At 38.3% G+C, this 14338-nt stretch overlaps 1 protein-coding gene across 2 annotated transcripts in view; it reads left to right on the plus strand.

The window, feature by feature from the left end:
• LOC132156279 (homeodomain-interacting protein kinase 2-like) overlaps window positions 1-14338 on the plus strand; it is a 94353-nt gene that overhangs the window by 60131 nt on the left and 19884 nt on the right. For both annotated transcript variants that reach the window (XM_059565209.1, XM_059565210.1), the window contains exons 3-5: window positions 4795-4918; window positions 10800-10919; window positions 13579-13665. In XM_059565209.1, coding sequence (XP_059421192.1) covers window positions 4795-4918; window positions 10800-10919; window positions 13579-13665 — 331 coding nt within the window. The remainder of the gene's footprint in view (window positions 1-4794; window positions 4919-10799; window positions 10920-13578; window positions 13666-14338) is intronic.

Genomic DNA, 14338 nt, shown 5'->3' on the forward strand with positions numbered 1-14338 from the left:
GTGTCACTATGACGCTATTTTTGAAGTTCATTCCATGTCGCTATTGTGTGATGCACATTGTTCCAGACAACGCACACAGACACAAACAAACAAACACAGAATCATTTATTCTGTGGATAAAATGACTGTTTGAATCTCGGGTGTGTGTCTGAGAAAGTTGTGGGAAGAGAGTTCCACTTGTTGCACATTTCACTTGGGGCCCGACTGCAAATGCGAGAGCATCCGTTAGGACACTCATTCTGTGGACCTTTTCCTCAAGCAGAAAGCTTTCGACGTGACCCACATGCTTACACAAGCTTCTTAAGAGCGCTGGAGTGAGAGAGAGAATGGCAATGAGACAGTGGGTGGAAGAGGAGAGAGAGAGAGAGTTGAGGGCTCATGGGCTGATGCAGCACCCTGTGGACTCTTACAGAGGGGAGAGAGGGCCTGGGGTCACTCAGGTGGGACGCAACTCTCTCATTCCCCCTCTCTCGATTTCAGTTTTCAATTTCAAAATGCTTTTTGGCATGATTGTTTTACACACAGTATTTCACACAGAATCAATAAAAGAAGCAAGAACTATGAGACTTAATATTTAATATAAAAAAAGGAAAATAATATAATTAACAATTAATGTTTATTTAAAATAAAGGCATGATTTGAAAAATGACATTAAATTCTAAAATAAAATATATAATTAGAGTTTCCCATACATATATATATATATATATATATATATATATATATATATATACATACACATATATACATTATACACAAAATACATTATTTTAATACATTATAATATTTTTATAGAAAAGTGATTAAAACAATGACAAATTTGGCTCATTATGGCAATTTTAAAGTTTTGTTAAATATTTTTTCTATTTGGATATTTTTTGTTTAGTAGTATTATATTTGTATAATCTGTAATGTGGAGAAGCATTCAGGTATTATATGTGCATACTGTACATATGAGATATATTCAGACTTCAAACTTTACTTTTACAACATGTGTAATATAAAAAATCTTATAGCAATATAGCATAAAAGTTTCAAACTGAGCTCTCACAAATGTGAATATACCAATGAAATTTACAGAGAGAGTCATCAATTCGCTTTTTTCCTCCCTCACTCTCCCTCATTCTCCACTTTCTGTCTTGGGAATGCTAATGATGGAAGTAAAAGGAGAGTGAAAACGTTGTCAGCGATTTCCTCTGCATTTTAAAGGGAGCGGGAGAGGGTGAGGTTCACAGGACTTGAAATGAAAGAGCACTCCCACAAAACGAGCACAATAAAAGGGAGGACTGTTTTCAAGGTTGTGAAATGACCCCACACTCCACCTCCATGAGGATGAACTATAAACCTCTTGCCTCCCTCTTTCTCTTGTTCTCACTCTCCTGGACTGTTTGTTTTGCGTCTGTCATTTACCTCCCTTCTCTCTTTCTCTCTCTCTCTTTTTGTCTGTGCCTCTCTTTCGGTCACTCCAACTCTAATTTTCCTTCTTTCGTGCTCCCGCTCCATCTCTCTTTGCTTCGCCGCCAGTCGCAGGTGTGCGGTAGATGTCTAAATGCCCCCCTCGGTGAGCCCGCCTCACACAATGTTTATTAAAATGGCACGCCGGGAACTTTGTAGCTTCCTCTGCTTTAGTGCGCTGCGATGACATAAATATTAAAATTGATTGCGAGGGAGTGTGGCCAGTCAGCGGTCATCACAGGATCAAGGTTTTTGTCATATGAAGGAGGGGAAGAGAATGATGCTGGCCATCGGAAAACTATAAATAAATGCCATCTTCTCGAACAACTTTGAAAATCCCACTACATTTCTTGTGTAGTCCTTCAAAATTATTATTGTTGCTGAAAATCATTTTCTTCATTGCCCCTTTTTGATCGTTTTTTTATGACCATATTAGTATTGATTATTGTGCACCCAGCATCATTTAAAATGCTTAGCTCCAGTGTGAATGATCTGATACTTGACTGTGTCTTAGACTATATGTTTTATATAATGACTACTAATTGACCACCGTCCCATGATTGTCTACATAGCTGTTATAGTTTCATGACATGCATATCAGTCTATGGTCTCTTTCTTCTCACATATTTATTTAATTTTTTTACATTTTATTTTAAAATACATTCCTATTTTATTTTATTGTTTTACTATATATATTTTAGCAATATAATGGCACTGCCTTGGTGCATCTAAAAAACCATGTCATGTTTTAAACTACACTACATTTCACCACACATTTTTTTTTTTTTATTATTAATTTTTTTTTAAATTTTTTTTATTGCATATTAATAAAATACAAAATACTATACAGTAATGTCCTAACTGTAGAAAAAGCATAATGGCAGTATGAGAGAGTTGTGGACTGAAATGAAAAGCAGGGCATCTGTGTCTGTGGTTATGAGTGGTGGTCCGTGTTGAAGGTCAGCTGTGATCGATGCTTTTTGACATGCCCACACAGAATGATCTCAGAGCCTCAAATAGCAATTGAGTGAGCATGTGCATGCATGTGTGCAATGACTGAGGACTTCAGAAGGAGTATGATTCTTCCATTTGGAACCAAAAAGCATTCTTTCACTGTGTGTGATAATCTTTGCCTGACCTCATATCCACAAAACCATTTGCCCCAGAGCAACCTGGTGATTATTTGCACACTGCAGTGGTTCTGATGGGTGTGAAGATCTTCTGAAAGCAGTACAAGTTGCTCCTGTGCTCATCTGCACTATGCTGAGTAGCATTGTGTACAAGAAATAGCTCCCACAGCATGGGTGCATCGGGCTTGCCATGCAAATATCAACACCAGGAACGGATGTTTGCACTTTTGTGCATAATGTCACCCATGCATACATGCAAGCTGCGCAATGACATGCATGCAAACACAAACACACCTGCAGGGTCACAGCCTGACAGGTTTTAGGTATGCAAAATGAACCACAAATGAGCTCAAACACTCTCTGTATCACATCTGCATGTATGGGAGCTCGTTTCCGTGTGTGTGGATCTGGAACAGGGCTGTGAATTTCTCACCACAGATTTTTGCATTATGAGCAGACGTTTTATACGTGAGAGAATGAGGATGATATTTAGTGCCGCGTGTGTTTGTGTTTATCACACCCGCCGAAAGTCCTGCATCAGCAGCTGCTGGTCTGTTTTGCATATGGCATTGGACGAAGGGAGAGAAAAGATTGAAGTGGGATATGCATTTGCATACGTGGCGGCCGTAATGCATCCTCAGTGTCACAGAGCTTCTTTGGGCTGGTAGCGCTGTGGGTTATTTGAATGATATCGAGCAGGCAGACCAGCAGGCACAAGGCTTTATGCAATGACATCACTTCAGAAGGGTGATGCCATGCGCTATACACCTTGCACAAAAGCCAATGGGAGATCTAACTGCCAAACTGCATCTTTTTCTGCCCTTGGGGTGCCTGTCAGAAGTATTTTGTCTCTGTTTTGTTCCAGATGTTTCTTCTTCAATTCCTTAGGGAAAATAGAAATAGAAACAAATGAGATGTCAAATTGTTGGCGAAATATGAAAATAGAGGACTAAAATGAATGTGGAATTCGTAATTTAATGAGAAAAATTCATATTGAAATCTTAGGGATGGATGACATTATTTTTTTTTTAAATATTGGATATTAATTTTGACATTTGATTAATTGTGTGCATACTCATTTCCTCTATTTTTGCTTTTAGATTTTCTATGCCGACATCTAAGTCAAGTTGATCTCTACAAACACGTATTATTTAATAACAAGGTCCAATGTAATCTTTAGTAAATCTCAAAATAAATATTCGTTTTTCGTACTGTACATAGTGTGTGATGCTTAAATTAACTTGTATGTGATTAAAATTTTAAGTGGTTTATTTTTTTATGTGCTTTTGGCACTTTTACTAGTTTTTGTTATTTTGTTTTCATTTTCTAAAAATACCTACTTTAATTTGTTTTTAAGTAGGTATTAATTTTGGTTAATGATAACAACACTAGATACAGGCTGTTCTTAGAATGTCCAATGCTGTCTTTATAAATAATATGACTGTTCTACTGACAACCCTAAATCTGAGGTGTCAGTCTATTCTCTCTCTCTCTCTCTCTCTCTCTCTCTCTCTGTCTATTATCTCTCTCTCTCTCTGTCTATTATTTCTCTCTCACTCTCTATGTGTGTGTGTGCATTTTTTCCACCTTTAAGGCTTGCTGAAATGTCTCTCCATTCCTAATATCAGTCTCTCTGTCTTTCCACACATGTCCTGCTCTTTTTTCCCCTCCATATGGAATTTATTTGTCTTCAATCCCTCTAACAAAAAGAGTGGCCCTCCGTCTATCCTCAGAATGGTGATTCACATGCAGCACCCAGAGTAATGCCGTGTCACGCACCGTCTCTCTCCTCCCAGCTCACCCGCTGTGTCCGTGGCAACAAAATGCGCTCAGTGTTTGTCTTTATTACTCAGCTCAGTCAACTTAAATGGGTACAATGAGGTCTTACGGCTGCAATGTAACGAATGCCAGCTTTGGGCTGAATGGAACAGGTTGCACATTTACTGGTTTGTGGCCAGAACATCTCTGTTTCCTTTTGGCCCTCTGTGGTGAAGGGCAATGCAAATGCTCCATAACTGTGCACTTAACCAGACTTTTGTAAATTGGAATAATTGACATAATTTACTATTTTTAAAAATTGGGATAATGTAGTGGGATAATGTATACTGTAGACAACTGGTCACTATATCTAAGTAAATCTTTTAAAATTGTATTTGTTCTGCTGTAACTCTATTTTTAAAGTTCATCCTCTGGTTTTGTGTTTCTGCAGAGCTCCAGAGATCATCTTGGGTCTGCCGTTCTGTGAGGCCATAGACATGTGGTCCCTGGGTTGTGTCATTGCTGAGCTGTTTCTGGGCTGGCCGCTGTACCCCGGAGCATCTGAGTATGACCAGGTAAGACTTGTTTAATCCTTAAATGGATTATAATGGAAACAGAATAGAGCTGGAGATGAAGTCATCCAAGGTTTCATACATGCGCTGATATTAAGCTTGTCTGAGGTTTCCACCATTAGTGCATTTGAGGGTATTTGTTGTACTCTACCCTGGCTGTTCCCAAGCGGCTGTTACCAAGGATGGATTGGGACACCTGGGGAACCAGGCTCTGTGGAGAACCTCCCTTAATGCCCTGCACACAATAAGAATAGCATGAAAAACAAGATATATATCTTGTTACTGTATATACATGCAAACTCTTGGGGTCAGTAAGATTTTATTATTTTATTTATTTTGTATTTTCTAAAGAAATGTATCCATTAAACTGATTAAAAGTGACGGTGAAGAAATTGATGTTACAAAAGATTTCTATTTTAAATAAATGCTGTTCTTTGGAACATTATATTCATCAAAGAATTATGAGAAAAAAAAAATATATATATATATATATATATATATATATATATATATACATTTCCCGTGGACAATGGGCTAGTTGCACAAGATGGCGCCGGTGAGCTTCAGCGACGCGAGTGTGTGCATACTTATTTCCGGTCTTGCGACGCTCGCATTGACTGTAAGGGAAACTTACATAAGAAACTTGGCTAGATGTATATAATTAATGATATTCAAATTTAACAGCCGATAGTGGTATATCAAACACATGGGGAAACATCCTCCCTACATTTTGCGTACCTCTGTGTGGAAATTCATCAAGATACAACGAGGAGATTGCTTTATTCTTCTGTTGATTATGCGGATCAGCGTCAGGTCAGGTCCACAGGGATTTCTTCTTTCAAACACAAACCACTCAAATATGCAATACTTTTCATTTTCGAAGAGCTGGTTTTGTTCTGACTGTTATGTAAGATCAATGTTTCTGACTGTCAAACAAGACGCACAGAGATTTCTGATAAAGCATGTTTTATTAACTTTATTTGATAACATAATTTATAACTAACTGTACAATTAAACGTAATATAATTATGGTAGGTTTGCCTTAAATAAAAGATCGCTGTTTGCATTCATATGTGTTTTTATCTATGTTATCTATCTGTTTTGTGAAAGATCTGCAGCATAAATCATTATCTGTCTATGAGCAGCCATGTATATTGTTATTCTTTTGCATTAATTATCAGATTAAACAGATATTAAAATTAGTCACGTATTTTTTACTGTGTAAAATAATAAAATATGTTGTGGAAAATAACGATGAAACAGACTGATGTATGTGTACAACTGAGAAATGGATACTTCTGAAGATAAATCGCAGCCCACGTCTCACGAGGTAAATATTTCATAAAAAAAAAATAATAATGCAAACATTTTCGAGAAATAAGTAATTTGTACATTCACATATTTGGTAAGATAAAAATACATTATGTAGCTGTGTATACAAACCATGAGTTCAACTTTCATCTCGTGAACAGTAGGGAACATAGTGTATTTAATTCATTCACCAGACCCAAACATACACAAGTTTCAAATCCACTGGCTCAGTTAACATTTATAGTATAGTAATAATAGCAGTGTATATCTTATTTGCATTTGAAGTGATATTATAAATCCTGTAAACATATAGAAGGTAATATTTTGACTTCTCCGGTTCTCTGCACTGACGTTTAGCACAACCGGAAATATCTACGCGCACACTCGCAAGACCGGAAATCGAAGATGGCGGAGATATGCAACTAGCCCATTCCAGCCTTAGTGAGCATAAGAGACTTCAGTAAAAAAAAAAATCTTAAAAATCTTAATGACCCCAAACTACCTGCAAATCTGAAAAGATATATATCTTATATCTTGTTAGTGTGATTTTACATTTCAAACATTAGAATTTTGTCTTTTTCACAGTTGGAACTATATATATATATATTTATATATATATACTATATGTCATTGCGCTGCACACAAAGGCTGTCAGTGCCGACTGTAGAGCATAATCTCAACTTTTTCAAATAGCTGATAAAAATCTAACTGATGTAGGCTTTAAAGGGATAGTTCAGCCAAAAATGAAAATTATGTCATTAATGACTCATCCTTATGTCGTTCCAAACCCGTAAGACCTCCGTTCTTCTTTGGAACACAGTTTAAGATATTTTAGATTTAGTCCATCTCATGTTCCTCCATTGAAACTGTGTGTATGGTATACTGTCCATGTCCAGAAAGGTAATAAAAACATCATCAAAGTAGTCCATGTGACATCAGAGGGTCAGTTAGAATATTTTGAATCATCGAAAATACATTTTGGTCCAAAAATAGCAAAAACTATTCAGCATTGTCTTCTCTTCCATGTCTGTTGTGAGAGAATTCAAAACAAAGCAGTTTGTGATATCCGGTTCACGAACGAATCATTCGATTTAACCGGTTCTTCTTGAACGGTTCGCGTCTCCAATACGCATTAATCCACTAATGACTTAAGCTGTTAACTTTTTTAATGTTGCTGACACTCCCTCTGAGTTCAAACAAACCAATATCCCGGAGTAATTCATTTATTCAAACAGTACACTGACTGAACTGTGAAGAGAGAACTGAAGATGAACACCGAGCCGAGCCAGATAACGAATGAAAGATTGACTCGTTCACGAGTCAAGAACCGTTTCTGTCAGACGTGTCCGTTTCGAGAACCGAGGAGCTGATGATACTGCGCATGTGTGATTCAGCGTGAAGCAAACCGATACACAGAGCGTCTGGACCGAACTGATTCTTTTGGTGTTTGAATCTGAACTGATTCTGTGCTAATGTTATGAGCGCGGGTAAACTGAAGGCTTGAATGAAGGGCAATCAGAAAAGAACTGAACTTCCCATCACTACTTGTTATCTGAAAACCGATGCAACCGGTTCTTGACTCAAGAACGATTCAAACTTTTGTTCATTATCTGGCTCGGCTCGGTGTTCATCTTCAGTTCTCTCTTCACAGTTCAGTCAGTGTACTGTTTGAGTAAATGAATTACTCCGGGATATTGGTTTGTTTGAACTCAGAGGGAGTGTCAGCCACATTAAAAAAGTTAACAGCTTAAGTCATTTGTGGATTAATGCGTATTGGAGACGCGAACCGTTTCAAACGATTCAGTTCGATTTGGTGAACTGGTTCATCCGGTTTACTAAGCAGAACTGGTTAAATCGAATGATTCGTTCGCGAACCGTATTTCACTACACTACAGTGAACGCTCTCACAACAGACCCGGAAGAGTAGAAAATGCTGAATAAAGTCGTAGTTTTTGTAATTTTCGGACCAAAATGTATTTTCGATGCTTCAAGAAATTCTAACTGACCCTCTGATGTCACATGGACTACTTTGATGATGTTTTTCTTACCTTTCTGGACATGGACAGTATACCGTACATACATTTTCAATGGAGGGACAGAAAGCTCTTGGACTAAATCTAAAATATCTTAAACTGTGTTCCGAAGATGAACGTAGATTTTTACAGGTTTGGAACCACATGAGGGTGAGTTATTAATGACATAATTTTCATTTTTGGGTGATCTATCCCTTTAAGTAATTGTGATTCGAGTTTCTTTTTTGGAAATTACATCTTGCATTGCAGATATAAGATATTAAGCAGCAGTTGTGAGAAATATTCACAAAAGTCACATTTTCAGTATGCACACTTTATATTTAACACATTTCAACAGTGACAGCACTGTCCACTTACTGTCACTGGTACACATTCATTCACTGTTTAATATAAATTGTTGCATTTCAATGACTTGTTTTCAAGTGTCAGACCCCTGGCATTCAGGGGCCCATTGACCCATGCCATAATCCATCCTTTGTTGTTTCCATTTTGTAATTCACTGGTCAGTAATGATACAAGAATGAAATTTCCTGAATGATATTCATTTAGTGAAATGAAGCAGAGTCTTGCTTTCTGTGTGTGACATTGTGTGTATGTGTGGCCCTGCCGAGAGGGCTCCTTTCTCAGAAAATAGCGGTGAATCCCTCAATTACTGTTTGTGCTTAAGAGAGAGAAAACAAATCTGACTCTTGGCTGGGCCCCTGCACTCTCAGCTCTCCTGGATCCTGAAGTGCTGTATGTGTGTCGTCTCTCTGACTTTCATCTCTCTCTGGCCCCTCCATAGTTCTGGACACATGCCACAATCTTCCCAATTAGCCCAGATCCTGAGCTCTACAGCGGGGCCTTTTCTTAAAAAAAAAAAAAGATTCTGGCTTCATGGAACAGCCCAGGGCCAATGTTCTAGCTCTAAGCAAACCAAACCAAACCCATCTTTAACAAGCTCTTAAACACAGCAAAGGATTTTGCAGGTTTGTTTCCCATCATTTCTGTGTACTACAGATTAATATAACCCTCATTCGGTGCATGATGTCTTATGATTGGGAAGCAAGGACTCATGGCATTACACCCTGGCTGCCCTGTTTGCTTTTGATTTTCATTTAGAAGCAAAACTTGAAGTTATTTGCAGTCTAAATTCTAATTACAGCACTTTGAAATCACCAGCAAGAATCCTCAAAAAGTGAATAGAAAAAAACGGCTACTCTGTTTCACAAAGACGGTAAATGAGCCAAATGCGGTCTCTTGAGCAGCTATGAGCTCAGTCTCAGGATACGAGATTGGCCATTTGGAAAGGGCCGTGGAAGAGATTATTATTATTATTATTATTGTGGATTTCTTCAGCTGCCAGGCTCTTGTATTAAGTCTTTCAGGTGTGTGAATGGCATTCTGTGTAATTGCAGCACCCGGACAGACCTGTAAAAAGAGGGTTTGGCAGGGGAAATCAGTCTCATGGTGACAGTATTCATCACAGATGCTGTTTACTCTGCTTTTAATGCTGGAATCCTTAAATTGTGTCATCATCGTGGCAGCCAAGTGACTGATATGTTTTCAGGCAGACAAAATGCCATGAAGCTCACTGTTGCTTTTCCCAGAAGTCCGCTTACAGGATTGGTCAAGGTTTCTTGCTCCAAAAACAGAATCATTTCATTTTTCTTTACCATTTGCACCCTGATCATTAGAATTAAACATGCCGTTTTTTGCTACTGTACTTTAAGACTAGAAAAGACCTTGAAAATTATTATTATTATTATTAACAAATATGTATTAAAACGAAATCTGATTATGAGCATTTTAAATAATATAATGTAATAAGTAATATAATTAATCTAATTACAGGTTCCTCATTTTTGGAATCTGATAACATAATCTAGATTACATGTAATCAGTTAGTACCCAGCACTGAAAACTGCATACTTTAAACTATAGACTTTGTGTTCTATTTGTCATATGCTTTGATGTTTTTAAGACTTTGATGTCAGGCTCCAACATTTCTGTTTTTATATACATTCAATATTAAACTTATTTACAAAATCTGCTCCACTTTCATCCAATATTACATGTTGCATTAAATCATGTCGCCTTAAACTTGCATACTTTGTATTGGATCAAGAAGTCACTCTATGCTGTTTAGATCCTCTGCTAGTTAAATGTCTTAACTATACAAATATGCAGGTCAGAGATCTCCAAACTTGAACTTTTTTTGTTATTTATTCATTTATTTATTTTCAATGCATTTCTGTAACTTCTGTAACTGTAGATTTGACTTCCATTTAAGTAGGATACTTGGCAAGAAAAAGCAGTCACTTCGACTTGATGTCTTTTAATACTATGACCTGTTTTTGCAGCTTAGTTTCATTAAATAGAGTTTGCATTGTGACTGTATGCCACCATATAGTATATTAAAACTTTATATATAAAAACCAGCAAGAAAATCCTCTTTTCCTTCCCCCTTTAAGTGTACGGCATCAAAGCAGTGAGTATCCAGCACTAAATGTGAGATGTAAATTATAAATCTCCTATCGCCTGTGTTTGTCTTCCACCAGATCCGGTACATCTCTCAAACGCAAGGCTTGCCAGCAGAGTATCTGTTAAGCGCAGGGACGAAAACAACCAGGTTTTTCAACAGAGACCCCGACTCCACCTATCCTCTATGGAGACTGAAGGTAAACTCCCTCACCCTGTTTCTCTTTCTCACTTCCTTAATTAGTCTCACTTGGTTTGCATATAATAAGCAGCGACAATGTTTTTTCTCCCTCTCTCTCTCTCTCTCTCTCTCTCTCATTCCCTCACTCTCTAAACTAAGTTAAATTGATGCATCTACTACACCCTGTAAACACACCAAGAGGCTAAAGTGAACTAAATGGGTTTTGTGTGAGAGGACTTGGCAACCAGTGCGACGTGGGATAAATCCCACTTAATGTCCCGTTCTCTTTCTCTCTTTCATTCTTCTGTCCCTTTATGCTCTGTTTCTCTCCACATTCCTCCATCCTAACTGGGCCGGTGGCTGGTTGCCCATAGTCTATATCAGGGGTCTCCAACCTTTTTGTGAGTGAGGGCTCCCTGAAGGGATAAAATAGTCTTGAGGGCTACTTGTTTGATATAGGCACACACACGCACACACACGCACACACACACACCGGCCCACTATATGATCATAAACACCACCCATCTTTGCACGCCCTTAATTATATGCATACCAACTCCTATTCATTAAAAACACTAATGCCATGTAATGAGTGAGTATAGGAACGAGTGAGAGTTAACAGATGAAATAAGTCAAAATTTTATATTTATTAATACAGTTGAACTACACTCCACAGCGGTGAATCCTAAAACAAGCTATAAGCGGCTCTGGCATAGCAATACCAGTGTTTCTTACAGGATTTTTGTTAAAACTATGGTGGTGTGTCCTCGGTCCTTCTAGGGGGGTTGGGGGGCATGCCCCCCCGTGAGAAAATTTTGTGCATTTTAATGTTAAATTCATTAATCTGGTGCACTTTGAGAGTTCAAAATTAAAAGCTCCAACCCATATTCAGTGTGCAAATTAAACAAAGAAAAATTCAAACCTCTTTTAGTTACAGTGTCTATTTACATTACACCTATACATAATAATGGTTATAATATTTATCCAATGACAGTAATAGCCATATTTTGTAAAACAAATGCACAAAAAAATAAAGGAAACTTTCTTAATTAGTTGTACCAATTTCTATACTTGAAAGAGATAATCACATGATCTTTTATTTTGACGCAAACTGCATCAAGCTTTTATTTTGGCGGAAAACATGGTTTACAAACGCCTCTTATTAAATTTCTAGTGAATTGCGGTAATCGTCAACTATGCAGATGTGGAAATAATCTACACTCATGACATGGCCTAAGTGTTTTGAAAGTAGTTATGCTTACCGCAGGCTCTACACTTTCTCATCTCTCTCCTGATCCTCCGTCCTCACTATCATCATCTGCCACAGGAGCTGATGAAGGTCAGAAAACATATATTTTGACACAGTTTACAGTGTCTGCTTTAAGGGCCTGGTTCTATTTTTTCACCGTATTTTCTCTGCACATTCCTTGCGTTTCTTCTCCATCTTTTTTTACAGATACACACTGACACTGCTGCCGCTCGCTCACTCGTTTAAAGTTGTGATTGGGCCAGCCCAGTGTCAATCAAGAAAAGAGCCAATGGGCCGCTGATCTACGTGTTTCATGGGCTGGTCTGTCAGAAAAAAAAACTAACACTGACTTTGACCAATGCATTACACCGGCACAAACCCAGCGCCGCCAATTAAGCAAAACAAAACAAAACGAATGGGCCGTCGATGTACAAATTTTATGGGCCGTTTAAAAAAAAAAAAAAAAAAAAAAAAAGTATGAGTATGAGATATCGGCCCAAAAAGGAACGTCGGCCCACCGGGCAAATGCCCGGTATGCCTAATGGCCAGTCCAGCCATGATGTAAAATTAGAAAAGCAACATAATATCTGTGTTTAACTAAATTAAAACGCTGCTCCTCTGCCGCGCGATACGCAGAGAGAACAAGAGAGGTGCGCGCACGAGACGCAGGGCGAGCGAGAGAGAGAGAGAGAGAGAGAGAGAGAGAGAGACAGACAGACAGACAGACAGACAGACAGAGAGGTGCGCGTGCGCGAGACGAAGAGCGAGCGAGCGAGCGAGCGAGAGAGAGAGAGAGAGAGAGAGAGAGAGAGAGAGAGAGAGGTGCGCGCACGAGACGCAGAGAGAGAGAGATAGAGAGACGTGCAGATTCTAAATATTTTAAATTATTGAATTATTTTATTATGTTTTAATGGTATATGAAATGTCACCAATAGTTATTTTCTCATTTTATAACATTATCATAAAAAAAATGAAAGATTACAATTCAGGCTATTTATAGAAGGTGCTCGGCGGGCGACTCAGAGACTCCACGCGGGCTACCAGGTGCCCGCGGGCACCACGTTGGAGACCACTGGTCTATATAGTTTCTCTCTAGATTAACTTTTGGTGAACTTTGCAAAGCTTCACATGGGGAAACTTTGATATTATTGAACCCCATTGCAACTCCAAGCCTGGCCCTCAATGCTTGGGTTTTGGACTGTAGAAAGAAGTACTTCCCAGAGATAAGGTTTTATCTTTCATAGTTCAGGTATCTTAATGGATTTTTCAGTTATGTTCCGTTTAAGTGTAAACTTTATCTCAGATTTTCTCCTAAAATAATTTTTAAAAGGAAGCAAACTGTTGACTTAAAATTAACATGGACAAAGTGGAGGCCTTTTTGCAAGATGGATCAGGATATTGCTGACAGTATTCCTGTTTGTATTTGTAGACACCTGAAGACCATGAGGCAGAGACGGGGATCAAATCGAAAGAAGCTCGCAAGTACATCTTCAACTGCCTGGATGATATGGCACAGGTAGGAGTATTGTACCTTTGTTCGTACCAGAAAACACGCTTCAGCTTCAACAGGAGCAGAAATCTGGCTCATGGCTAATAATAACCTCCCTCACCCTCAAAAATGTTTTGTCTTTGTGTGGCAAGTTTCCAGTAATACTCATACCTCTGTTACACAGAAAACGTTGATGTTATGTAACTAAGAACATGACTTAAAAGCACAATGGTGCATGGGAACCTCATTCCCCTTGGAGCTATTCAGTGATAAGACACATGACTTGCCGTATGAACTTTGCTTTCTGCGAGTTAATGAAATCAGCACGCCTCATCACCGGCCAGTTGTCAGATGTCTGGACAGGCCGGGTCATGTTTTTGCCAACAGTGACGCAAACCTCAATTTGGATTTTTCCCATAAGAACCGACTCCATCCCAGTTCATCAGATAAAAACGGCTAATCTAATTCACAGCAAGTTCTGATGAATTCATGGAAATATGCTTATGCTTGGATACACTTAATCTATAATCTATCCTTGTTCATGTTTTTCACAACACACTGTTTAACAAGAATTACTTCAGAGCCTCATTTTCAGATCAGGTCCTCTCATGTTTTGCTCTAAGTACTGACTTGCTCTGTAGTCCGGTTTACAGCACTGGGCTAGTACACTTATTTTAGTACAGTACTGTACAGTGAACAA

The sequence above is a fragment of the Carassius carassius genome, chromosome 13 (genome assembly GCF_963082965.1).
Source record: "Carassius carassius chromosome 13, fCarCar2.1, whole genome shotgun sequence".
Taxonomy (NCBI): Eukaryota; Metazoa; Chordata; class Actinopteri; order Cypriniformes; family Cyprinidae; genus Carassius; species Carassius carassius.